Source organism: Sardina pilchardus, chromosome 24, assembly GCF_963854185.1.
Source record: "Sardina pilchardus chromosome 24, fSarPil1.1, whole genome shotgun sequence".
NCBI classification, from domain to species: Eukaryota; Metazoa; Chordata; class Actinopteri; order Clupeiformes; family Clupeidae; genus Sardina; species Sardina pilchardus.
Genome location: NC_085017.1, coordinates 26,858,646 through 26,886,341, shown reverse-complemented (window position 1 = coordinate 26,886,341; position 27,696 = coordinate 26,858,646). Strand labels below are relative to the sequence as shown.

Here is a 27,696-nt window from a genome sequence, read left to right as displayed (position 1 = left end):
TCATTTGTGTGGTTACTGAGCTTGTTTGATCAGGACAATTGGTTGGGGCACAGTACTTTGGACACTGAATGTTTACATTAGGAAAAATGCTGAATGTGTATTCTATGTGTACAGTACTTCAGTGAATAGATCTTCTATCCAGAGGTCTGATGCCTGACTATTTTGGACCATTTTGTGTGGTTACTGAGCTTGTTTGATCAGGACAGTTGGTTGGGATACTGTACTTTAGAGTGAACGGTATAGACCAATGAAGACTTAACGTCATGTAGGGGGATTATATTGTAACATATTTATTCATATTTTCATATACTTTTTACATATTCATTTTGTAATAACACATATTATGTTTTCTTTTCTGGGATGGGGGAAGAGGAGGAATGTACCCATTTCATTACAAGAGCATGTAGTCACAGTCCCATTGCACAAGCTACAACAAAGAGTTCCTAAAATGTGGGTAGACGTTATAAAACTATTGGCTGTCTTCTAACACTGTGATGGGTTGAGATGACAAGGGCAGGTGCTTAAGCTAAAGGTGTGGGGAGGCGGGACGTCTAGTCATGACAGGGCAGTGGGAGGTGAGGAGAAGGGCTTGGGATTGGCTGGAGTGTACACTGTGCACAGCACACACACGCACACACACACACACACACGCACACGCACACACAATGGTCTCTACACACACATCATGCTCCACCAAGACCTCTCACTTTAATCACCATCATAAACAACCACAATGGGGGTTAGAAACAGTGAACACTTGCAACTCCCTTCTGAAGAAGAGTACAAGGCAAAAAACATCAAAAACAAAGAAACCCAACGAGCGACTGACGAAGTGCTGTCCTGAGACAGCACCCACCAGCGCCCGTGGATGCACTGCACAATCAGATGTAGAGCTCAACTCATGTTTGACATGTGATGTGTTCGCGTAAGAATAAAAACAAAAACAAACCAACAAAAAACAAAAACAAAAACAAAGCCACAGGTTCGTCAGGCTGAGCCCTATATTTTTTCTTTTTTTCAGTTTTTGCCTCTCTGGATAGGACATCTGAGATAAGAGGCTGTAAACTAACTTAGCCAACGGGATCTGTTCCAAAAACACAGCCCAGAATGCACTACACACTAGCGGCTTCCCAGCACGGGAGAGAGGTCAGCGGTCTCCTGGGCACCAAGCAATAAGGCAGCAAATTAAAAAAGACACTGAAGAGGTAAAAACACACATATTTAAAAAAAAAAAAAAAAAAGAAACAAAAGAAAGAAAACTGGTCTTTGGTCACTCCCTGGACAGGGAAAAATGCCATGAAAAGCTACGGAGCTTTTTTAGTGCGTTGATCAATGTCGGGCATTCATAGACTCATAGTCAGGTAACCATATACAGCGCCCTCTGCTGTCCTGATGGGTGAACTCCACCTTTTTTTTTTTTTTTTTCCCCATGGAGACAGCAAGGCTGTACAGATGTGAAAAATGGAATTGAAAAACCCAAATCATACAAACAAACAAAGAATTCAACATATATTTGATCACAAAAATAAAAAGAACTTCAAAAAGGCTCTGTGCAAAAGCCAACCTTCATACCAGCAGACCGGTTCCTCAGACAGCCTGAGAATGCTCCTATGCGATTGTGTGCAATGTCTCCATGCATCAAATACCACAGAAAATGACAACACGTGGAGGCTGGGGGGGGGGGGGGGGGGGTCACAGATACGGGATACCTGGGCAACACCACATGGCCACAGGTTAGGTCCTATACATGATATATTATCCAAGCCGAGTCCATTTACAGTGACCATCAACATAAGGTTGCATGTGATTTTTTCTTCTTTTTTTTTTTAGTTACATATTATTTGTTTTCATTCTGATCTTTCCATGTTAAATGACTGATCTCATTGTGTGGACTGAGGTGATATTTGCCAACTGCATGTCTGGAGGGTTTGGGAGGGTGTGAGAGTGTGTGTGTGCGTGTGTATGTCTGTGTGTGTGTGTGTGTGTGTGTGTGTGTGTGTGTGTGTGTGGCTGGTCTGAGCGACTTCGACTCAGGGAGGGGCTATTGCGCACCTCGGGGGCCCCCTTCCTCAGAAAATGCCTCCAGATATGACAGCGGCAGCATCGCCAGCGGCAACAACAGCAGCACCATTTTGAAGGGTGTGGGCAAAAAAAAAAAGGATGGAGCTGAACTAAAAACCCCACGTTGCCATGGCAACCTAGTCAAGACATGAAAGTGATCGATAAATGACTGACCATGGGGGGGGGAAGGTGGGGGTTGTGTGGGGCCCGGGGAGAGAGCAGGCGGGCTGAAGTAGGGTGGGGTTGGTTGGGGGTGGGTGTGTGTGTGTGGGTGTAGTTTCTATGTGGGCACGTCCTTCTGTAGGGCGGAGATGTGCAGCGAAGGGGGCGCCCGCCCGCTCCACAGCGTCAGCTGGCCGTCCCTGAAGAGCAGGTTGAGGGCGGGCAGGGGAACCCCGGCCTCGGCCGGCGGCTGGCTCAGCGGACCGGTCACCCCGCTGTCCGGGTCTGCGGTCTGAGCCCCGTCCTGAGAGACCCGGAGAGAGGTGAGGTTCAGGTGTGACCACCGACACGTCGCCAAGCCATGAGCTGTTTTTGTTTGTCTATGTAAGGCGCTTTTATTCGTTTGTTTCGTCTCCTGTCTAAATGACTGTGTACGGGGAGGCTGGCGAATCACAGCGCTCCGTCCACAATTTGTTATTGTTTATTGTCAATTGTTTGTTAATATGTCATGTGTGTCTGCATGTGCACGCTTTACACAAAATGCGCTTTAAAAATAGATGTGGTTTGAAGGTGGTTTACAGTAATATAAATTTAATATAAATATGTGCCGTATACAGTATACCTTATATTTGACTATAAATATGGCTATAGTACGAACAACATACGGATATGTGCAGTGTAGTAGCAGTAACATTATACAAGTAGTAAGAATACTCTTTTAACACCTTAGATAAGTGGTAACTCCCAATCCTTGGCGTGCAGCCTTACTTCTACGGTTTTTAGTTAAAGTCCTGAGGATTCTCATCAGAGCCATGGAAGAACTTCTAACGCCTAATGATCTGTTGTTGAGCCCTTTGAGGTATCAACTCTTCAATCTTTCAGCTTATCTCTGTGAGAAGTGCATCACTAATACATGACAGGCTGAAGACCACAGAGGTCACCGTCAAAGGTCAAGTCTATTTCCTCTCTGCTATATAAGGTCACTAATAATCAATGACTAGGAAAGATAAAGTATGTCTACTGTGAGATCTGTCTAGTCTGAGACTGGAACACGGTCAGAAGAAGGTTCTCACCTGGAATGACTGGACGAAGCTCAACACTTTCAAAGACAGCCTCCGGCTGGAATGTAGCAGTTCCTGTAGACTGTGGAAATAAGACATTATTATCAAATAATACAAATAAATTGTCAACATTTGTTCATATATAAATATGATGAACACAGGTAAATTGTGAATGACTTCTTTGAAATTGCTGGATACGTATGGTATGGTTACATACAGTAACACAAGAACATCCACTATTCAGAGGAGTATGTTTACCATTACCATTATAGTTTGCTTTGAGAGTCTTAGACAAGCATCTCCATCAGACGCTTTTCAAGCACATTTATATAAAAGTTTCAAATAAAAACATAGCTATAGTCATAGCATTTCGATCAATTATGGGTGCCATTTCATAGAATGACAAAATGGACACAACTAGAAAAACAGCACAGCAAATTGCACAACCAATCTGACGTTAATACTTCTGAGGTGAGTCTCAGACTGTGTTGCATAGCATACTGAACTATCTCTTCATCTACTATCCATGCTGCCTTTTCTCATACGTCCCTAAACAAGCTCACATGGCCTTTGTTATTGTGGCTATAGTGGCTATGGCCTGTATATTGAAACTTTGACCAACTTGTATGCCACTGTACTATAACATTTAGCAATTTGCTTTTACTGATTATAATAATATTATTGACAGAGTTATAGTAGTAGTCGTAGTTATAGTAGTAGTAGTACGAGAAGGAGGAGGAGTCGTCGTAGTAATAGTAATAGTGATAGTAGTAGTAGTAGTAGTAGCAGTAGTAGTAGGAGTAGTGATAGTAGTAGTAATAGTAGTAGTAGGAGTAGTGATAGTAATAATAGTAGTAGTAGTGATAGTAGTGGTAGTAGTAGTAGAAGTAGTAGTAGTAGTAGTAGAAGTAGTAGTAGTAGTAGTGAAAGTAGTAGTAGTAGTAGTGATAGTGGTAGTAGTAGTAGTAGTAGTAGTGAAAGTAGTAGTAGTAGTGATAGTGGTAGTGATAGTGACAGTAGTGCCTTCCGCACAGAGACACCTGGCTAGTGCTGATGGTGAAGTGAAGGTGTCTCACCTGTCTTTGCTGCAGAGTTTGTGTGCAGCTATCTTCTGGCATATGTTACCGTTAAGCTCCGAGCTGAAGAGCGGCATCCCAAAGCACAGTTCCAGGGGCACCCACTCATCCTCACACGATGACGCTGACAATACGGCACACAAACAGGACATCAGCTTCCCATCTCATGTCACGCCCCCACTAGTCTTTTTTTTTTTTTTTTTTAGTATATTTTTTTGGCCTTTTTGCCTTTATTGTATAGGACAGTGAAGAGGTAGACAGGAAACAAGTGGGAGAGAAAGATGGGGTGGGATTGGGATATGACCGCAGGCCGGATTCGAACCTGGGTCCCCATGGGCACTCGGACCCGTAAATGGTACGGGCGCTGTAGCCTGCTGCGCCACAGCGCCCCCCACCCCCACTAGTCTTTTGAATTCATTAAGTGGCAGCAAGAGTGTTGGACATCTCACTAACTTCCTCAATCGCAAAAAGCAATCACGTCAAGATAATCATTCTGTCTGCGTCATGCTCAATGTCTTCATGCTGCAGTAGCATGGTTCATACCTTCAACGCCTGGCTTCCTGTCTCCATTGTTGTCTTCAGTAACCAGTTCAAAGGACTCTGTGCTGCCATTAGCGTCAAAGCCACCACCCAGCTCTAATTCTCCTGAGGAACACACACGCACACACACACAGAAAGTTAGAAAGAGGCTCACACACAGATGCGTACAGTACACACACACACACACACACACACACACACACACAAAGTTAGAAATAGGCTCACACCCAGACGCGTACACACACACACACCTTAGCAGAGTCGAGGGCCAATCTGCTAACGAACACTAACTGGATCAGCCTACCAATCAATGGTCTCTGAGAAGGCCAATTATGGGCGGTTATTGAATAAGAGGAACAAGAGGTGCTTCTATAAAAAGTTGAGGCGGCAGAAGGGCAGAGATTACTATCCGTTGCCCTCAGCGTAATCCAATAGGCTCCAGAGAGAGAGCTGATGACTAACGCTCACTTATTTACTGGCTTTTTAAAGGTTGTTTTGAAGTGGCCGTCTCTACACATGTGTTGATTGTTTGGGTGAGAGGCAAATGTTTCATCATTAATAGACACACTCCATGACTCACTTTGAAGTAGAACTGCAGCTTCAAGGAGGGTGAGATCGAGCTGAAATGCTACACATCCTCACAAATGGATGCAGAGAATCAGCTGCGTGTTTACCCCCTGCATTCCTTCTCACCATCTTCCACATTGTTTTCTTTCCTCAGTCTGCCTGTGTCTCCATAGGACTCCCTCTTCCACATATACGGTTTGTGTGTGTCTCTCACCCCGCCCTGCGTCCGTCTACTGTACCTCTTCGCCTGTTTCAGTATTCATGTTTTTATGTCTTCGATTCGGTTCTTAAGTCCGACGTCACGGGCCCAACAGCTTTTTTCGTGAAAAGATGCAACTAGCACAGCCAGACGGGTTTTGCAACAAAATGGCTAAACTTTAACAGAGTAATTACTGAAGCTGTGTGCAGCCAGATGATATATTCAAGGGTTAACGTCCAGGCTTCCGCAAAAAATAGGATTTGATTAGGTTGAGGCAGCAAGTCAGTAGTAAGATGACAATTTTCTTAAAGGCTACTCCGAATAGCGGGAAAAAAATTGTTTATTTTACTGTCTATGGACAAAAACATGCAAGTCTGAATGGCGTTGGACCCGGAAAGAGATTTATTATCCCATTATTACATCATCACTTAGAAACCGAATAATGATATCTTCTCCTCCATCTCACTTCCTGTCCCCCCACCTCTGTTTGTGCAAACCCCGTCCCCTCTCCAGCACTGACCTCGTCCGTCGGAGGCGTCGCTGTTCCGGCGGCGGTGGCGGTTGTTGTGGTTGAGCATGGTGATGTAGCCGCACTGGTGCTCCAGGTCCACGTGCTCGCGCAGGCTCTGCAGGGCTTTGTGCACCCCCATGTTGGAGTAGGAGAACTCTGCAGGGACACAGACACACACACACACACACACACGCACAGACAGATGGTTATTAACGCAGACGGGAGGAAAGACCTCCAGCAAGAAGGCATGAGCGATAAAGAGACACAGGAGAGGATCAAAAGTTCAAGCAACAACCGGAGAAGCTGCTAAAGACTCTTACTTCCATTGGCCTGCTAGTGCCGTTTGGTTCAGAGGAGTGAGAGCCAACTCGTTGAACTGACTATGTCCAATCACATACAGCAGGATGAGGGTTAGAAATGGCTTAGAATCGCTGATGGTACCTTTAAAGCAACTCTAAAGAGTTTCTAGTACGTTAAAATAATGTTTCCAAAATCATGACCGTGGTTCATCAACTCGTAACAGGATGAACGGCACTTGTGTATTCCCTTTCGCGGCCCTCTATCGGCTATAACCGCACTGTGCAAGTTTACCAGATCAGGTAGCAGTTCTGTAGTATGATGGAATGAGACATAAGAAACTACAAATTTGACTTACTTCAATGTCGCAACTTTCATAAAATCATGCAACATACTCTACTGTGTGTGAGGACATTGTTAATTGATGGATAAACAAATAGTGTTCGTGCGACAGTGGAAAAGTACTTTAGTGTTGCTATAATGATTTTGATTTGAAGTTCATAGTAACTCACCAGCCATTACAAATCTTGTCATGAGGGAATAGTAGGCTACAATGACATTAAGAGCATGATGGTCTGTATCTATGGCAACAGCCATTATGATCTCTGGGTGTGTGCATGTTTAGCAGTTGATATGTTGGTTTAGAGTGTATAATACGAGTAAATAAGGTCTAGTTAGGAATCAAATATAACTAAAAAAGCACTCCGAGAGTGCAGACTTCCGCATCCTGGATACATACGGTGATCCAGATCACTCCCATCTTGCTAACAAACAGACAAACAGACAAACAGACAAACAAACAAACAAACAAACATACAAACAAACCCTGATGAAAACATAACCTCCTTGGAGAAGGTAATAACCAGGTTACACACCTCCTTTGAGCTCCTCCTCATCAAAGGGGAAGGGGATGTGAACGGTCTCTCCATGGCCATGCATGCCGTGACCCTATCAGCACAGAGGTCACACAGATCAAAAGGAGGTCAGACAGGCGAAAGACTTCCTGCGCCAAAGGCAAGCTAGGATCAAGTCACCATAGCAGGAAATGAAATTGAGGATTTGCTGAATGGCTGAGGTATTGTCTGTTGACAGTGACAGTGACAGTCCCGAAATAATACAATCGCAAAGTACAATTGCTCTGTCTGGTCCAAACAAAGACAGACAGACCAAATAAGGGATGTTTGGTCTGTCCGCTTTTTACGGGTAAAAACAGTACAACTGAGACAACTGGCGAGATCTTACTTATCCTACGTACAAGTACTGTACAAGTACTTACAAGCCACCAGGCACAAGGCAGTCATGCATTGTTGTTGTATTTCAGGTTATGCTGTGTAACGCTAAATAGACTTGGTGATTTTCACAGCTGTGCATCCTGCATCATGCTGTAGAATGCTAAGTAAACTTTGGTGTTGTATCGGCCACTGTGGGAATACACCTACATAGAGCACAAGAATTGCTGTGTATATCTATGCTGTGAATCTGCTGTTTATATACCTTGCTGTGACATTATGAGTTGTGCATTTAGGGTATCAAAAGATATTATATTGTTGATGTTATATTATGTTAAGATGTTATATTATGTTTTATATTATGTTTCATGGAATACAGACAAGAAGCGAGTCATTAAACAGCTACTGCCTGTAGCAGAGGCAGCAGAGAGAGTTAGTGCTCAAGGGCCTTTGGAGGCAGTGTAAGGACTCTTCGCATGATGTTTTTACCCACCTGGATGAGAACGGCCGAGTGGGTGAGGGCGTCGTTGAGCATCGTCAGCACATTAGAGGTCGGCACCACACCGGGGTCATGACCCCAGGAAGTAATTAGCAGCCGGTCATACACCTGGATGTGCAAGAGAGCATGACACAGACTTTGATCGTGCGTTTCCATACTGAGGCCCAAATGCAGGTATATGGAATAATAATGACTTTGACTTATATAGTGCCTTGCATGGTACCCAAGGTCACCAAGGTCATAAGAGGTCATCACAAACACGCAGGGAGTCGCAAACTTATATTCGGTCACTCTGTTATACACATACACGTAGGTACTGGTACACATTTTCATCTCTGCGTGCAGACAGACCTGAAAGATTTCTGGAAGTTTCCTGAGCCTGGAACCCTTTGACAGCAGCAGAGAGGGCGGACCCTGTCCAGTCACATGGTACAGATAGAGCTTGAACCAGATGGAGCTGACCTCGGGGATGGCAGGACCAATGTGCTGGAGAAGAGAGAGGGAGAGAGAGAGAGAGAGAGAGAGAGAAAGAGTGAGTGAGTGAGAGAGAGAGAGAGAGAGAGAGAGAGTACAGAAAGGGCACAGAGGGAGGAGGGGAGGAAAGAGGGAAGAAGAGAAGGAACAAACCATGACTCAGACTCTCGCAGGATTCCTCAAGTACACCACAACATGAGTCAATGCAGCTTGGGTCAGCGGGGGGGGGGGGGGGGGGGGGGGGGTTACAGAGTCAAAAGAAACCTGCTCACTCACACACACACACACACACACACACACACACACACACACACACACACACAGATGCTAAGGAGAGCTGAGAACTAAGCCGACAGTTGGGGGCTCAAACACTACTGTTTCAAAAGAAACCTGCTCACTCACACACACACACACACACACACACACACACACACACACACACACACACACACACACACACACACACACACACACACACACACACACACACACACACACACACACACACACACACACACACACACACACACACACACAGAGATGCTAAGGAGAGCTGAGAACTAAGCCGACAGTTGGGGGCTCAAACACTACTGTCAGCGTGAATCACATTTTCAGGTGTGGAGGCAGGCGCAGGTGCGCGTGTGTGTGTGTGTGTGTGTGTGTGTGTGTGACTTGCCAGGTGCAGTTCCAGAGGGAAGCCCAAAGGCGCCTTCTGGACGCGAGCGGTACCTACCTGTGGTGTGCAGCTGCTGATTGGTCGGATCTCGTTGCTGAGCGGCGCCATGGAGACCAGCAGCTTGTAGTTCTTGTTGAGCACGCGGCTGCAGGTGGCCGGGTCCAGACCCAGCAGACTCTCACAGCGCAGCAGGTCCAACGGCAGCCCTGACACACACACACACACACACACACACACACACACACACACACACACACACACACACACACACACACACACACACACACACACACACACACACACACACACACACACACACACACACACACACACAGAGAGAGAGAGGACATTGGTCACACACAATTTTGTGTGTGTGTGTGTGTGTGTGTGTGTGTGTGTGTGTGTGTGTGTGTGTGTGTGTGTGTGTGTGTGTGTGTGTGTGTGTGTGTGTGTGGAGTGGATGCGGAGTGTTTATGTCCAGATTAAAACGCCCACAGACTCCAGTCCAAGAAATGTGCCTGACTCCGGGCGCAGGCCCAGTAATGAGGCCGACGGGGCTTGTAAAAACTTTATATAGATTTGGGCTTGATGGTTCACCAGCCCACAGATGTAACAGCCAGTGTGTGTGTGTGTGTGTGTGTGTGTGTGTGTGTGTGTGTGTGTGTGTGTGTGTGTGTGTGTGTGTGTGTGTGTGTGTGTGTGTAGTCTGTGTGCCATCTTAATAATATGTAAAAGTGTGAGAAAGGGTCAATATGTGAGTACGTGTGGAGTATAAGCAAGCGTGAGACCGAGCCGTGAGAGTGGGAGACATGAGCTCATGCTCATTTCTGTGAATCACTCCAACTGAAAATTTGGAGGCGATAAAAAATAATGAGTCAGTGTTTGTGTTCACTCAGAATAGAGAAGAGCATTTCAGGCCAAAGAGATGATCTTGTGGTTCAAATGTGAATAAGTGCATACGATTGTGTGTGTCTGTCTGTCGGTTTCATCCTGCTTCAATTAAATTGGCCAACTGTCTCTAAAAGTAAAGAAAGACATTAATTGCGTGCTTGTACAGGTTCAGATGAAAGGAGCATAGCAGGGAGCCAGTCTTGTACACATTCAATTATTTCGCAGGGAACCTCTTCCAGAAAACAAAGAACATTTGTGTGCTGACCATGTATGCATATGGATGTGTCTAGATATCAGAGATGTGTGGGTTGATCCAAAATAAGTAATTTGCAGGCGGGTCAGAATAAAAATGAAAACATGAAAATGTCAAATATTCTGGTCAAATATCACCTGAAGGCATCTATCAAAGTAATAGCCCCTTAAGACTCTAAAACATCATTGGTTGACTCCAATCGCACAAAGATGCAGCATGTGCTTGCTTGCCACAGCTGTTCAAGCTGTTTGAGTGGAGAATGGAGGGCAAATACATTTGAAAATAATTACGGCTGTCAAATTAACTGATTCATTTCGATTAATTAATTTTAGAAAAATTAGATTAAATTGATTAAAAAGAATAACGCAGATTAATCGATCTCAGCATATTTCCTCAGCATATTAGGTCATATTATAGATTGTTATGGCCATTATTTTAACAGTGAAAGTAATAATAAAACAGTTTTTGACCTTTAATGTCGCTAATGCTGATTATTCACTGATTCATTTTAATTGAGATATTTAAAATGCTTTAACAGCAAAAATTCTTTATGGGATTAATTTCGATTAATTAATCACAGAGTATGTAATTAATTAGATTAACATTTTTAATCGATTGACAGCCCTAAAAATAATGCTTCTCGTGTTCTCTGTAATAAGCATGTTTCGTCTTCAGTGATACTAAGACTTCATTTCTTAATTCAAAGCCAATGAGTCAGTCAACCTTTACGTAAAAAAATGGGCAGACCGAGCCTAAAACAGGTCAGATTGAATTTAACGGAATAGGCTATGATATGATAAACATCAGGCTTATTGATGTTTATTTCAACTGGATATGAATTGATATCAACTATCACAGGAACCAGCAATAAACAGCCCAGTACAATAATGCTGACACTACTAAATCAATTTCCAATTCATAATCCCCCATAAAACGTAGGCTGCCATGCTGTCTTCCCTTCTAACAAATAACTTCAGTTATGGGACAACTAGAATAGTTTGATCATAGAATGCCTCTGCGCAGCCATGGATTTCTGTTTGACATCAATTTGTGTGGCTCATATATTATAGAGTTATAGATCCAGTCACTCTTTTATCTAAAACGATGGTTCATACCGAATTCAAAAAATGTGCCTTAAAGAGACCCTATGCAACTTTTTCATAGTCATAAAATCGCTTAGAAATCGTTGTTTTGCTTGACTGACCAGTTTTATCGAAAACAGTAATATTTCCTCCCGCCTCCAGTGTCCCTATCCGCTATTGCAACCTTGCAGTTTGCTCAGGAGACGATCGTTCCCTGTTTACATCTGGAAGGCTAAGACGCGTAAGAAACAAGAAGAACCACGCTTACAATTTATATATTTATATATAGCCTATATATGTATAAATATACACGCTAAAGCTGTCGGGGAAGCTCTGCAGAGAAATAAAACGAGCGAAAATGAAAAACGAAACCAAAACCGGAGATGGAATCGCCAATCCTGCATAGTTTGTCTTTAATGCATTCTCGAGATATGGGGGCACAGTGACCTTGAACTTTGACCTCCCAAAACCAACTCACTGTCTACAAGACATCAATGGTGGACATGTGTAATAATGTTTACCGATGTTGGGCAGGTCTGGTCCCTGATCGCTGGTGAGCTCTTTGTTGTAGCGCAGAAAGAGAATGGTGTTCCTGAGGGTCAGAGCGTGGTCAAAGTAGCGCTGGGCTTCCCCCTCCGCAGTGCTCTCAACCTGAACACACACACACACACACACAACACACACAACACACACAACACACACACACACAACACACACAACACACACAACACACACAACACACACAACACACACAACACACACAACACACACACACACACACAACACACACACAACACACACACAACACACACAACACACACACACACACACACACACACACACACAACACACACACACACACACACACAGCAGATTACACAGAGCACATAGCAAACAGACACATTCACGAATGAGATCCAATAACATTCATAAACATGCCAAAGCAAACACACACACATACACATCAGAGACAGTGTGTGCTAGTACTTCAAGGAAATGAGCTTGCGTGCATTTGTGGGTCAATGTGAGAAGCTGCTCATGTGCAAATATCCCCTCTGCCTTTACGAGTACCCCCACCCCCCCACCCCTGGGCCCTGGGCCCTGCTCTCTTCCTCCCTCTGGACCTCATGCTTCTGAGCACCCTGACAGCTCCACTCTTGGTGCATCGGCGGCCCATTTTTACCCTCCGCCAAGGAGGTTATGTTTTCATCGGGGGTTTGTTTGTTTGTCTGTCTGTTTGTTTGTTAGCAAGATAACTCAAAAAGTAATGGATGGATTTCGATGACATTTTCAGGGAAGGTCAGAAATGACCCAAGGAAGACACGGTTAAATTTGGCAATGATCCGTATCACCATCGGGATTCCGGAGGCGTGTATGTTTTTGTGTCACTTGTGTCTTAGGACACATCTATTTGTATGACCCTAATGTACTTCCATACCAAAGGGGACCTTTGCATCATGACTTGAAGTCAAATGCCTATTTCTTGGGCTTAACCTCCCTACTACTCTGACTAGAAGGAATCTCCCCCCTTATAAGGTGGCCGAATGCTGCGCGGAGAGTCGTACCTTCTCCAGCTCCATCAGGAAGCTGTCCAGGGTCTCGTCGGAGAGTTTGCCCACCTCAAACATGGTCACCGCATGGCTCTTCAGGTTCTGCACACAAAGCACACGGAGCGGTTAACTGGAAGAACACACAGCGCAGTGTGCGCAAGAAAAACGATGACAGACTCTTCCTTGTTATTTTTTTAGGAAAGTCAGCGCACACCTGAGTTTTGTCGAGGTGCTGGTCGCGGGACAAACGCAGATGAAGGAGAAGAGAGCACACACTCTTATCCGATGCGCGTCAAATGTGTGCGGTCTCCTCTCCTTCATCAACAGACTCTCCCTTGTTAAAAATACGGGCACACATACAGTACATATTCTCTCTCCCTCATATACATTCAAATATCTATCTATAAATTACAGGAACGTCTGTCTGTTATGTCTCTGTTATTCGCAGATCTCTCGAAAAGTTCACCTGGCTGATTTTAAAACTTGACAGGTGTCTTGCTACGGGCACGAGTAAGCGCGGTGGTTGTTTTGGACAAGAAATGCAAAACACATTGTTAAATATATCGGTAAAAGAAGCACATATTGGCTTTCGCCGCTCTAGCCACTGGCCATGCACCCTCTCCCACTCGTTGTCTGTAGCTGATCAAAATGCCATAAGCCTACAGTACACCGCTGCTTGATATGTAGAAGATAAACCATTGTGTGGAATGACGCATCATCATACGATGTCTCCTATTGCCGCCTATTGACATCATGCTCTGCCTGGCACTCTCTGTCTGTAGCTAGTATGGTGTATTTGTTGTTATATAGGTTTCAACATTACTGTAATGACTACAATCGACAATAATGGTCCCAAATTTAAGGATGTTTTGGACTTATTTATTCTGCAGCTTCATTCTCAACTCAGCTAGTGTCGTTGAGGTGAAGACAATCAGACACTGGAAAATTCCACAGAAGGAGGCTTCAGGCCACAATAGAATGAAGGAAACCATTTTATCATAGCACATACGCATGGTTAAACATGCCAGCAAATGAGGACAAATATACCACACCGGCTACAGACAGCGAGAGGCAGGCAGAGCATAGAGGGTAGAGGCTAGAGACTGATTTTGAGTCCCATCATTGCAAATTTTATATAATGCTGCATCATTCCACAAAATGGTTTGTCTTCTATATCAAGCTATTGAATGGGTTAAACATATAGCCTGAACTCAAAGCTTAGGCGTATGTCATTTTGATCAGTTACAGACAACGAGTGGCAGGCAGAGAGCGTGATGTCATTTACAGGCTACCAGAAATTGTTTTTAAGTCACATCGAGGCACATTTCATATGATTCATATGATTCATCCACAAAATGGTTTGTCTTCTCTATCATCAAGTTATTCAATAGGCTATTAGCATAGCCTTAACTCAAAACAGCTGTCAATGTCATTTTGATCAATAAAAAATATCCCATGCCGCTATGCTGTTCACTACACATTTATTGCAACGGAATATAATATTCAGTATTCATTATTGAATGCTTAGCTGGAATGATGTTTTTCACTATCATCCTAATCTTAAAGCAGCCTTACTTGCCGGCATGTCATTGGGCTACGGGTGTTTTGCAGGAATGGCATGTTTGAACGGCCACTGCACTAGTTCATCCATAAATGACAGAGACGTCTGTCTGTCTGTCTGTATGTGAGTTTGTCTGTTATTCGCATATCTGTCTAAATGTTAACTGAGTCCGACTGATTTCAAACTTGATAGGTGTCTTGCTAAGGACACGAGTAAATGCATTGCCAAGTTTGACATTGTTTGGATAAGAAAAAAAATATTCAGTAAAAATATCGGTACAAGAAGCACACACTGGCTTTCGCCTCGCTAATGTAGACACTCCCCCTCTCACACAGCACTGTGGGCTACCAGAGAGGATAGAAGCGGGGCTTTGGCAGAACTGAATCAGTGTAGGCTACAAGGGTAAACAGTTAAGCGAGTGGAAGGTCCCAAATTGAATCGAGCGATAATGGTCCCGAATTGAAGGACATTTCAGAGTGCCACACATGCAGAGCATCACCAGCCACAGACAATAGCCACGTTTACATGGACAGCATCTTTTGTCATTCCGATTAAACTATTCCGAATGAAAAATGTGTGCCGTCTGTTTACATGGGGTACGTTCTATTCCGATCAGGTGTTTCTAAGCGCTTTAGAATCTTTGATCGGAATAGCCGTTGTTGCCTACTTTTCATTAGGAAGATATAGCAGCCAATCCAAATGGCCGTATACTGTACATGGCTGTTCATTCGGAATAGGACCGGACTGCAGCACTTTTTTTATTCCGATTAAAATTCTGATCGGATCAGGAATTTTCACACATGCACGCGCATGCGCACACGCACACACACCCCCCCATCCCTAACTCACCGGAGATAGGTTTCCCATCATAAGGAAGGCTGTGAGAGTGGAGTCAAACAGGAAGGCGATGCGCTTAGTCGGAGCTGCTGGGATACTCAGACTGCTCACACTGGCCGTGTCTGGACACGGGACAAAGCACAGACATGGAGGAGCATTAATAATGAACAACCACACACAACCACACACACACACACACTATTTACACATTAACATTGACACACAAAATACTACGTCACACAATACCATACACATGAATATATCCACTAACTATTCATAAGTGTGTGTGTGCATATACACTTATATCTACTCACACAAAAACACACACACTATGCTACCTCAAGAGTTACTGTAGCTAAAGAGACCCCCCCCCCCCCCCCATTTTAAATACATGAAAAACACAAATAAACAAATACATGTCCACTGAATCCAACTGCTGATTGTGGTTTATTCTAAGGACTGCTCGTACCCTGGTCCTCCAGACTGGTGGTGTCTGTGTCAGTGGCAGAGGAACCTGCCTCCATCACTGGGCTTCCACCCTCCCATGAGAGCAGCATCTTCTGAGTGTCCAGGGTGCCCCTGTTACACACACATGTGCACGCACACACACACACACACACACACACACACACACACACACACACACACACACACACACACACACACACACACACACACACACACACACAAATTGTAAGAACTAGAAAACAAGCCATAATAAAACATACCCACACCATCAACAATGCAATGCACTGACAAAGCCATATATACGTTTTGAGGTCTCACAACACATAGTACAGTGCTAAGCAACTTATTCACAGTGCCAGTGACCAAGGAGGCTTCAGGCTTAAAACAACTGAGAGCTGATAGGTCTATATGATAAGATACAGTAGTGGTGACAGACGTACTTCAACCGGTTGACAGAGGGGGCGCTCTTCCAGGAGGGGTGAAGCTGTTCTGGGCTGATAACCTGGCCCTTCTTGAAGGCAAACCCCAGGCGACAGTACATGGATACGGCATTCTGGGAAAAGTCACGAGAGAAAAGAAGATGGAAGATCTTTTGTCAGATAACGGTGATGCTGTATACCTCTTCAACATCCAGCGTAGTGTTATTCAAGCTCATTCAAAGTGGCTGAGAGTTCAGAAGGTGACCTCGAATGACACAGCGTCTCATAGTACACCTGCTGAAGCTCTCACCACTAAGAAAGCAATCAGACACTATTGACTTTTTTTTTTTTTCAAAGCCAAAATCATAGGTTGGTTTGTTGGTTTGTTGCCATTTGCTATTCAAGGCACACACTAGCAGTCTTGAAAAGGCAAAGTGCCCTTTCAGTCCAAAATACAAAAGCTGATGACTAAAGATTTTAACTGTATGTGTTCTGCTTGAAGGTGCGATACATAGGGTCCCTTATCAACACAAAATGTATCAAAATTGTTCAATTACAAATAAAAAGAACTGATGCAAAGAAATCAAGGTATTCATTTCAGGAAACGGCCGTGAAAAAGAGGACACGGAAGCTCATCCAGCTCATTCATTCTTTCAAAAATCACTGACTGCATCTTCCCACTCTTAAGAAGGTGAGCTAGACCATCAAGACACCATCAAGGGGCTCCAGGGAGGACGATCCTCATTCTCCAGTCAAACAGAGGAGAGCCCGGAGAAACTAGGTCAGCTCAAATGGAATTCAGGCAGCATTCAAAATCAGACTCCGGCTCTCAGCTAGGGGGCTCACCACAGGAACAGCTGACCTGAGTGTGTGCGCGTGAGTGTGAGTGTGTGTGTGTGTGTGTGTTGCATGTTCAAGTCAATATCAGTGCATGAGTAATGATGTTTGTGGTCAATGTATGCACACATATAGGCTTGTTGTTACAGTGTTCTTTTGTGTCTGTGCGTCCATTCTGCAGTAAGCAAGTTCTGACGGAAACGAACAACAGCTTTAGGGAAAAGCCAGAGTAAGGTTAACCAAAATCATATTACCTTCTCTGATTCATTCAGTGTACAAAAAAAATAAAATAAAAAAAGCACAGCATGTCCTAATGGAATTAGTACATGCCTGTAATTGAATACTGCACTCTGCCCATTTCAAAGCAATGAGTGTCAAGAGAGGCTCTAAATAAATTCTCTGAAAACACGAATACATTTGGGAACTTTCAATTAAGCGTACAATGAAGACACTTTATTCTCGGGCTTTTCTGGCAAGTCTATGGTTAACGGGGGCTGGGGAGAAATTGCATTGTGTTGTCGGGTGCGCGGATGGCATATAAGCGGCCCCTCATTTTCAGAGCGGGAGCACACACTCAACCACCATTCAGCGCGAAAAGCCATCAGCGTGTCCCGGGATTTGGGAAAATTGCCTCTCCATTTGGCTGTCTGTGGCCCAGCAGCGCGCGCGGCGCAGTCGGAATTCAGAGCCTTTCAGGGCCTGAGCAAAAACCATAATTTCTCGCCTGACAGCTACAGTACGTACGTAGATATGAGGGGGGGGGACTTTTTGCTCATTTCAAAACTTACCTTCACAAGCCCCAAGTCAATCTCAAGAACGTTGGCGAGCTGAAATTGGAAGCAAAGAATAAAATAAGAACACCGCTTCACCGGTGGTCACAGCACATGTGAGGGTTTTTTAACAAATTGATAGATATAAATTAATATGCGGCCTGCACGGCTGTGACTACGCATTCAAACACGTCGAGTATTGAAGCCCACCTCGGAGACGTTGGTCTGCTCATCGATGGACACAAAGATTTTGTAGAGAAGCGTCTCGAAATAATCTCCCTGCACCCGGTTCATCACAAAGCCTTCCAGTGGGGGCACTACAAAATGAAGCAGAACCACGATTGAGAGAGGAGGGAAAGAGGCTGGACAGCATAAGACACAGAGGAAGAAAGAGAGAAAGAGAGCGGATGGAGAGAGCGGCGAGAAGACCGAGCTGAACGGGAGAGTCATAAGCGTGGAGAATAATCACTTGCAAAAACAGCCCTGTTGTAATGACAGCCCTCTCACAATGTTTTCTCTGCTGCCCCATAAATGGATTTGCGATCATCCCATTATCCCCCTCAGATCAGCACACTCCAGAGGCTCCATTACGCCCAGCTCCCCCAACCAGGGAGCCTACTACCCCCCCCCCCCCCCCCCCCCCACACACACACACACACACACACACACACACACCGCACCTACTGACACCCCACAGGCCTGCAGTAGGTAAACACAGGCAAAATAATCGGGTGTTTGTGACGAGGGTAGAAAATGGCCCAGGATAGAGGGATAGAGAGATAGAGAGATGGAGAGCGCGCGAGAGAGAGAGAGAGAGAGAGAGAGAGAGAGAGAAGGATAACAGAAACAGACACAAATAAAAGATAGAGAGGATGAGGGGACTGGGGAGGCAGGGGTTGTGCTTGAGAGGAGGGAAATGGCCCACTGCACCTGATATACAGCTGTCATCGGATATGGGCACGTCCAGGTAGATGTAGCCGCGGTTGTACAGGCCTACAACACAGACAAGAGGACAAGGAGAAGTGAGAGATTTAAAACATAACTTCTACAAAAATCACACCTGACCTACTGTTTTAGTGGTCGAACATATGTGAGTCTAACACAAGTGACAAAAATATTAAAGCATAAAAAACATATTATTGCTTTGGGGTTCCTCTACATTTGGGACGCATATCAATCAACAAAATAAATATGCGTCTTTTACAACAAAGTATGAACGAAACACTGATATAATACAAAGGGAATGCACCGACTGTAGAAAGATTCAATTTTCCATTTTGATTTCGGATGTGGGGGCAGTGTTCCTCAACGAACACAGAAAGTTGCTAGGTCGGTAATCGCCAATAGAGCGCCGCTCAGACAATGGCAGAAGGGCCCTTCGTCATGTTATGGGCAGGGATGTAGTGGTAAAATAAGAGGTGGGTAAACTACTGTATGAATTCTGTTATCTCGGTGAGGTGGACTGTGCTATGCGGTATCGGATTTTTTAAAAAGGCATTCAGAACGTGCTTGATGATGGTGGAGGTTATTGTCTAATCTTTATATCAATACCAGTGGTATTAAATGGTTCCTAGAGTGTTGATGAGTGCAGATATTGTATTTGTGGATAATACAGTGTGATTTTTGAATGGTAAAAGTTGCAATTGGTGAATAAACTCTTTTGAGAGGGGGATAAACTACATTTCTGACATTTCAGAGGTGGATAAAACTGTGTTTACTTGCGTTTCGCCTCCACTACATCCATGGTTATGAAGTTATGTACATCATTTTGGAAGGTAAAAAAAACTCTTAAAGGTGCCTTTAAATATTTTCATCTATTCTATCTAATAATCTAGTTTTATCTCAGTTATCGAAATCTTTCTGTCGGGACTGTAACTGAGCTTCTTAATGCTGACTCCAGATCAGATCACACAACATTCTGCCTCCGACCTCCTGAGGTGAACTGAGGCTAGAGCATTTGAGACGTCTAATCCAGACTCTCCCCTTGACTGCTGCAAACAGGGGCCATCAGAGCCTCTCCTCTGCAGCTTGTGCTCTCTCTCTGTCAGGGAGCTGCCAGGTGGTCCTTCAAGGGCAGACAGAGAACACTTACTCAGAACGACATTGTACTCCATTCCGCCAGCGAGCTGGGGACCCGAATCAATCATCTTATCTATGGCCTTCTTCTCGGCCGTCGAGCAGATCTGCAATCAAACGCACATTGCACAGATGCCTTCAATCTCAAAAACAACACGGACAATATGACACAGCTAGATCAATCGCCCACCCGGAAAATGAACAAAGATGACCGGCAATTTTTGCTCGTTCACAAAGCAAAGAAAGTTTCCTTTTCTTTTTTTTTTTTAAATCCATCTCCTGCTTTTATTTCCCTTTATTTCTTTACTTATTTTGCGAACAACATGAAGCCCAGGAGTTCCAGGGCTAAAGGCCCACACTGACCTCAACACTGGCCTGCATCTCCAGTGACAGGTAGAGGCCTTTAAAAGCATCTCTAAAAGGACATGGAAGCCATATGCTCTCAGAGATAATGGTCTTTGATCATAATTTCCCCATCACTTTCAGTCCTACAAAGATGATCCTCAATAGATTTCAGCAAGGTGGAGGGTAGATTCTCATCACTAATAGGCTTCATTGGGAATTGAACCAATGATTGTGGCCATTACTATTATTGCTCTATTACAAACAAAAGGAGTGTTATTCAGGCACCAAAGCTGTCTTGAGTGGTTGATATTATCTCTGGAAGGTTATATCACCTCAACAGGCATCATATCGTAAAGTGACAAAAGTGGAAATTCCTTATATCATAAGGTAACAAGAGTGGAAAGAGCAAGGCTCCATGAAACAATACTATAACAATGTTGGAGCCACAATTTTTGAGAAACAATACTTGATGTATTGTGGTTGTGTTATGTAAATAATATGGTGACAACATTGTTTTCTTTTCTTTTCTTTAAAGTGTCCACAGTGAAAAGCTTCTTCAACATGCATTTCATAAAATCAAGTAACATTTTTACTCTGTGCGTCTAACTTCCAAGAGTTCTTTTAAATGAAATGCGAGGATCATCATACCGACTCAGTAATGCAGATATTGTGTAATAAAACGGTTTCATTTTAAAACTGAATGTTGCTTTTAGGTTTCACAATTTACATCAACATCACTTTGCAGGATGAGAAAATTATTAGCAACAAGAAAACCCCTTAGAAACGAAAAAAAAAAAAAAAAGTAAACCAATATTCAGAATCCCAAAATTTACAAACAAAAAAACCTCCAAATATTCAAGAAACCTCCAGCTGCTCCAGCTGCTCCAGCTGCTACACTCTGTGCACAAGTTGATTCCCGCTCCCCTAGTAGAGCCAAGCTCTGTGAGCTGTAACGGAGACCCCCAGGTGCTCGTACCCTGATATCATCCTCGGTGATGTAGCCGGTCTGCACCACCCACCACGGCTCCACCGTAATCTCCACCGGCTTGCCAGGCAGAAGGTCACGTGCCGTTTTCCTGCGGAAGAATTTCTGCACGAGAGAGACAAACGCTGTGTTGGATGAACGGGGGGGGGGGGGGGGGGGGGGGGTGGCAAGGCACCCTTGAAACACAACACTTACAAACACCAAGCTTTTTCACTTGATGTGTTCTTGGCAAGAGATCAGACACAATAGGCTACTCAAAATGTCTTCAGAGACTCTCTGGCTACCATGTTGCTATAGTAACAGTCGATGTCGATTTGGCAATAGCATGGGAAAACTTTGCTTTTTAATAAAAAAAATAAAATAAAAAAAACACTTTTCTTACTTTGGAGGACCTGCATTGGTTCATCAGGTCGATATACTGGTTCCTACCAATTCCCATGAGCCTAAGACCTGCAAAAGAAAAAGTAACAAATCCATACAGAAATGAATAAATAACTTCAGTGATTCATTGGTCATGAGTTAAAAGCTGGGAAAGAAAGGACAGCCTTCTAATATTGGGCAATATTGGGCCATTTTCAAGCTAAACTATTGATCTAATTATGGCGAAAACACATGCTGAATATTTAGATTTCCTTTTCAGACATAAGTATCAAGTTGAACCAGTTTCCAATTAACACACACTTGTTTTATGCAGAACATTCTTGTTAAAAAGTCCTGCTGCCAACTGCACATTAACAGGTGCATGTGCATACACACGCACACACACACACACACACACACACACACACACACACACACACACACACACACACACACACACACACACACACACACACACACACACACACACACACACACACACACACACACACACACACACACACACACACACACACACACAGACATACCCACTTCATAAATTCTCTTGCTATTGTTTTACAATTCAGAAGAATGACCGTCATGTGTGACAGCTCTTTCTAACCCTGGATGCAAGAGTGAGGCACGTGCACGGAGCTGAGTGTCCTCCATGGCACATACACACACACACACACACACACACACACACACACACACACACACACACACACACACACACACACACACACACACACACACACACACACACACACACACACACACACACTTGGATACAAGAGTGAGGCACGTGCACGGAGCTGAGTGTCCTCCATGGCACACACACACACACACACACACACACACACACACACACACACACACACACACACACACACACACACACACACACACACACACACACACACACACACACACACACACACACACACACTTGGATACAAGAGTGAGGCACGTGCACGGAGCTGAGTGTCCTCCATGGCTGTCAAGTATGTGACTCTGGTATGTGCCCCATACCAACCTTTTGTGCAAACCTCATGCTCCCTTTAGCTCACAGTGTAGGGGTGTGTGTGTGTGTGTGTGTGTGTGTGTATGTGTGTGTGTGTATGTGTCTGTGTGTCTGTGTGTCTGTCTGTCTCTCTCAAACACACATTCACACCGTTCCCTCGGTCTTGATGAAATGAAACACAAACGGACCGGTACACACCCTAGTGTGTGTGTGTGGGTGTGTGTGGGTGTGTGTGGGTGTGTGTGTTGACCTCTAGGCTTTGTGCCAGGGAAGTCATGGTGCTAAACCCACTAGGCTTACAGCAGAGAGCTCCCCACCTTTCATAGAGAGATCAGAGATGATGACCATGTGTGCGTGTGCGCACACACACACACACACACACACACACACACTACACACACATGATTGCAAACAGACACAGCAGAAAACACATACAGTACTAGCTTGCACTTTCATGCATGCATACACCCACACTTACACCCCAAAAAAAGGGGGATCAAAAGCTATCTTTCACATTCACGCATGACCTACCCTCACATACAGACACACACACACACACACAAACAAACACAGATAGAGAGAAAGTGGGAGAGAGAGAGAGAGGAGAAGGAGAGAGAGAGAGAGAGAGAGAGAGAGAGAGGAGAAGGAGAGAGAGAGAGAGAGAGAGAGGAGAGAGAGAGATAGCACAGAGGACATAGACAGAGCATGCTTGCTACCTTCAGGTCTCGTACCTCCCACACACCCTCTGGCCTGAATGCCCCCAATGCCCTCAATGCCTTCAGTGGCCCCTGACCACAGCGGGGTATTCTGGCACTGGTGGACTAGCATATGGCCCTGGGCTCCACAAAGGGCTTGGACTTTCCATAAGATCTGCCCTCACCCCAGGAGCAGAGCCATAAACTTCTCTACACCTTCCCATCACCGTACTCCCACGTCATTAACATCATATCGCACATAGAGGGAGTGATGTTATCAATGCAGTCAGCATGACTGACATGACTTGAAGTTATCCACAGCATGCCCAAAGCTGAGCCATTCTAATATTCATTACAGGACAGCGACCTTGGGATGTTTTTCACCAAAAAAGTACCAGTAATTTGAGAAAAACACACAGACACAGACACACACACACACACGATCACAAACAGACACACACACACACACACACACACACACACACACACACACTAAATGATTCATGCTTTGCCACATTATTCATTTAAAATCCAACAAAATTGAATGTGAGAGTGACGCAACAAAAACACCCCACAACTCTTCTATAGATTCGAGATTATAAAACTTGCAACATGCATGAAACACAGAAATAGTGTGTGTGTGTGTCTCTGTATCTGTACTCTGTGTGTGTATGTGTGTGTGTGTGTGTGTGTGTGTGTGTGTGTACACACTATCATGGGGGCACTGAGAATATGAGTGAGCTGTGTGAATTGGAATGCCTGTACAAGCTGATGCGAAACTAAAGCTTTAGTGTGCTGACTTACAGTCGGCTGCAGTGAAGTTGGGCAGGGAGTCGTAACTCTTCTCACAGTTCATGATATCCTGGAGAGGGTGACAAAAACAGCACATTCAAACACCATTGCTGGTTGAGCGCAGACACTACATAAATCTACCGCCATGCCTTTGGAGGGAGACAGAGAGGAATGGGCATTCGATCTCACATGCAAATCCGTCTTGGCACTCAAACTGAGTGACCTTTCCTTAGTACCACCACAAGAGCCTCCAAAAGTGCCAAAGGGACATTTTCATTAAAAGCCTTCAGTACAGGACACTGCACTTTAAAGCCCTTTACAATACAGCATCTTTACTGTACGTTCTTCTGCCATCCACCAACTACAAAGAGAAGAGTGCTACACATGCAGTAATATAATCAGAGAGAACACAGCCTATGTCTATGTAAAAATCATGTTATTACAATACAAAAAAATATTATCAACACTTGACTGACATACTGTAGCTGAACCATATTTTGCCTCAGGAAATATTTTTTGACCATGTTTGCTGTGATGAAGCACAAATTATTTTGTAATCATGTAATAATAATAATAATAATAATAATAATAAAAGTAATACAAGTAATAATAATAATAATAATAATGTAAGATATTTTAGTACATTTGCACATTGTGAATGTAGAGTTGGTACAAGACTTATTTTGGAACCTCCCAAGTATTTCAAATTGTGGTCCTTCAAAATGCAACAGGACACGCTCTAGCAAATCAGTGTCAGAGACAGTAACAAGGACATATTCCTCAAGGTGCAACACTAGATCACATGTCCGGAGTCCAAAGTCTGGCCCCAGAATAACAGCAGCATTTTGGCAGAGCAAAGCAAACACACTGAGAACCTTTATCTCTGAGCAGCCTTTTCAAATAACCAAGGGAGAGCAAATATAACAGCCCTTAGACACCCAAATAATATAATCCAACCAGACAGTCATGGCCCATGACCTGAACTGACCGAAAAAAGCTGTTTCATAAATCAAAGCATTTTGAGTATCTTCTGGATCAGACAAAAGTTAGCTGAGAATAAGTACTGTACATATGGCAAGGTGTGTGCATACTAACAGCTAATAACTAACTAAAATTGAGTGTTGTGTTGTCTATGTGAAGCGTTTGTTCACCTGTATGTTTCATGTCTAAATGTTTGTGTACGGGTACGCTGGCGAATATGCCATTCCGTCCAGCATTTTGTTTTTGTTTGTCTGCAGCGCTTTGGGTGTGCAAAAATGTGCTTCATAAATAAAATGTGACTTGACTTGACTAAAAGTCTCTTGTCACAATGGCCTAGGTCAGTGGTTCCCAACCTTTTTGGCAGGTAACCCATTTGGATGTCACAATAAACATTGGCCACCCGAATCATTCAGGACATGTTATGAGAGAGAGCACATCTTTGCTGTAACATCCAGTCGAGAGCTGTACTTTAATTTTTCCCAAATGTCCCAGCGAGCTTATTCATATGTTTGGCTACTTTGTTTGAACATTGATCAAGCATGATTACGTTCATCAAAGATCTCATACAAGCTGTTGAAGTGTATTCTTATTTAGCTGGACAGTAACAAAGGATATTAACTTTGTTATCATGGGGGTTTTAATATTTTTTTTATTTAATGTATGTAACTGTTATGTCATGTACTGTACTACAACTAACTAGTTTTGCTTATCCTACAGACAATTGCACTCATTGATGCACTTACTACACTCATCGATGCAATTATTGTGGTTTTTGTTGATTGTTGTAATATTGTTGTTAGAATTGCTTTTAAAAGCTTAAAAAAAATGTTTACCATGTTGTGAGTCGCTTTGGTTAAAAAAGCATGAGCCAAATGTAATGTAATGCAATTGTAAGATACCCAGTATCTCAGCCGACCTTAAGGTTGGGAAACGATTCCCTAGTGATGGCAAAATATGTTTAATTTGTCCAGAGACCATTTGCATTGTATGAGTTACAGTAAGGGGAAGTGTGGTACCTCCATGATGCCAATATAGTAGGAGAAGGGCGTGACCCTCAGGCCTTTCACCATGATGTCAGACAGGTGGTAGGGGTACAGCATCAGGTGATCACGACTGTACTTCAGCAGCTCTTCGTAATACTTCCGTTCATCCTTTTTCACATGCCGCACTGAAATTGCACGAGAGAGGGTGTTCAGATTATTCATGGGATTCAACATTTTGCATTCCAAAATGTGCATCCAGGGCTACGCGATAACCTATCACGGTTACAGTGCACAAGTAAAATGTGTACAGCTGCGACTTCTCACCTAGGTTATTGCGGAATCGTAACTGGTTACGGATGCTGTACAGAAGTACATGTTTCTCGTATTCCCTCTGGGAATTTCCAAGGCTCTGTAAAATCAGAAGACAACAACAAGTTATTTTCAAAGGATTCATTCGAGATCACTAAAAGATTCATTCTTAACACTTTTATGTGCCGCTGTCAAAACAAAAAAACCGCCACTGTACCAATATACAGGTAACTTGGTCATTTTGAGTAGCTAGATCACTGTGGGTGAGAGCTACGGTGGCTAATTTAGCTAGCTACTGAGCCGCACAATCGGATTTGACGAGGTGGGATTTCATAGACCGTCAGCAAATGCACATTTCCTGAAAAAAAGTCGATTTCTTTTTTTGGAAGACGCAGGGCTGCAACTTGCGCTGCAGTTATGGGGTATGGTCTAAGTTAGCTACCTAGCTTGCTACTCAATGTAACCTGCCTTTATTAGGTATTTAACAGGCTAACCAAGTGGCTAGCCGATAAAAAATAAATAAAGGGCCATTGCAAAGGAATTCTAGTATGCGTTTCTCTGCCTTGGCTTTAGGATGAATGAATCATGCGAAACGCTGATGCGGGTGGTGAAATCACCTCAGCCGCACAGCTGCACTGTCAAGCAAATGTTAACAGAAATGCTTGGGAGAAGGGGCTTTGACAGATGCTCTTTACCCGTAACGTTACCCATACGACATTTATGAACAGACTGTACCTGTTTGACATTTGCTGGTAGCTTGTTCCACGGATAATTTTGTCTGATGTGAAATTCCACGTCTGTATTCATTGCTAATCTGGATCCACGGTTATGTAAATGGATTGCAACGGGCTTTTGGGTAAGTCCAAGGTGACTATACCCCCCGATAATTAAAACGAGGTTTTGAGAGCAATTTAAAAGTTCGAATTCGCCTATATCCGAATATTATTTACCCCTTTCCTATAAATGTCCACTTCCTTGTTGTATTTTCGAGCGACCGTTCGTCACGCTCTCGGCAATGTTCGTCACTTCCGTTCTAGGCGTGACTGACCACTCATGACTGACAGGTCCCCAGTGGGTTAAGAGGTAAGAATATGATTAGCTGTGATGGTAGCCTTTAAAGGTCTAT

The 27,696-nt window shown here is 43.9% G+C and overlaps 1 protein-coding gene across 2 annotated transcripts; it reads right to left on the bottom strand.

The window, feature by feature from the left end:
* Positions 1-274: 274 nt before the first annotated feature.
* fam91a1 (family with sequence similarity 91 member A1) lies at positions 275-27,586 on the bottom strand. 2 transcript variants are annotated; one of them, XM_062528818.1, is made up of 24 exons: positions 27,306-27,586; positions 26,586-26,670; positions 26,295-26,446; positions 24,310-24,367; positions 21,809-21,876; positions 21,418-21,531; positions 20,113-20,203; positions 18,951-19,013; positions 18,231-18,337; positions 18,039-18,077; positions 16,435-16,547; positions 15,996-16,105; positions 15,539-15,648; positions 13,144-13,230; positions 12,100-12,229; positions 9,410-9,558; positions 8,554-8,688; positions 8,197-8,310; positions 7,350-7,422; positions 6,187-6,333; positions 4,904-5,005; positions 4,361-4,484; positions 3,297-3,366; positions 275-2,527 (listed from the first exon to the last, which is right to left on the bottom strand). In XM_062528818.1, exons 1-24 carry the CDS (start codon positions 27,375-27,377, stop codon positions 2,342-2,344), a joined length of 2,499 nt encoding a protein of 832 aa, XP_062384802.1. In that variant the 5' UTR covers positions 27,378-27,586; the 3' UTR covers positions 275-2,341. The 2 variants fall into 2 exon arrangements, with proteins under 2 accessions (XP_062384802.1, XP_062384803.1); XM_062528819.1 differs by lacking the exon at positions 27,306-27,586 and adding an exon at positions 26,788-26,985.
* Between the last annotated feature and the right edge of the window lie 110 nt (positions 27,587-27,696).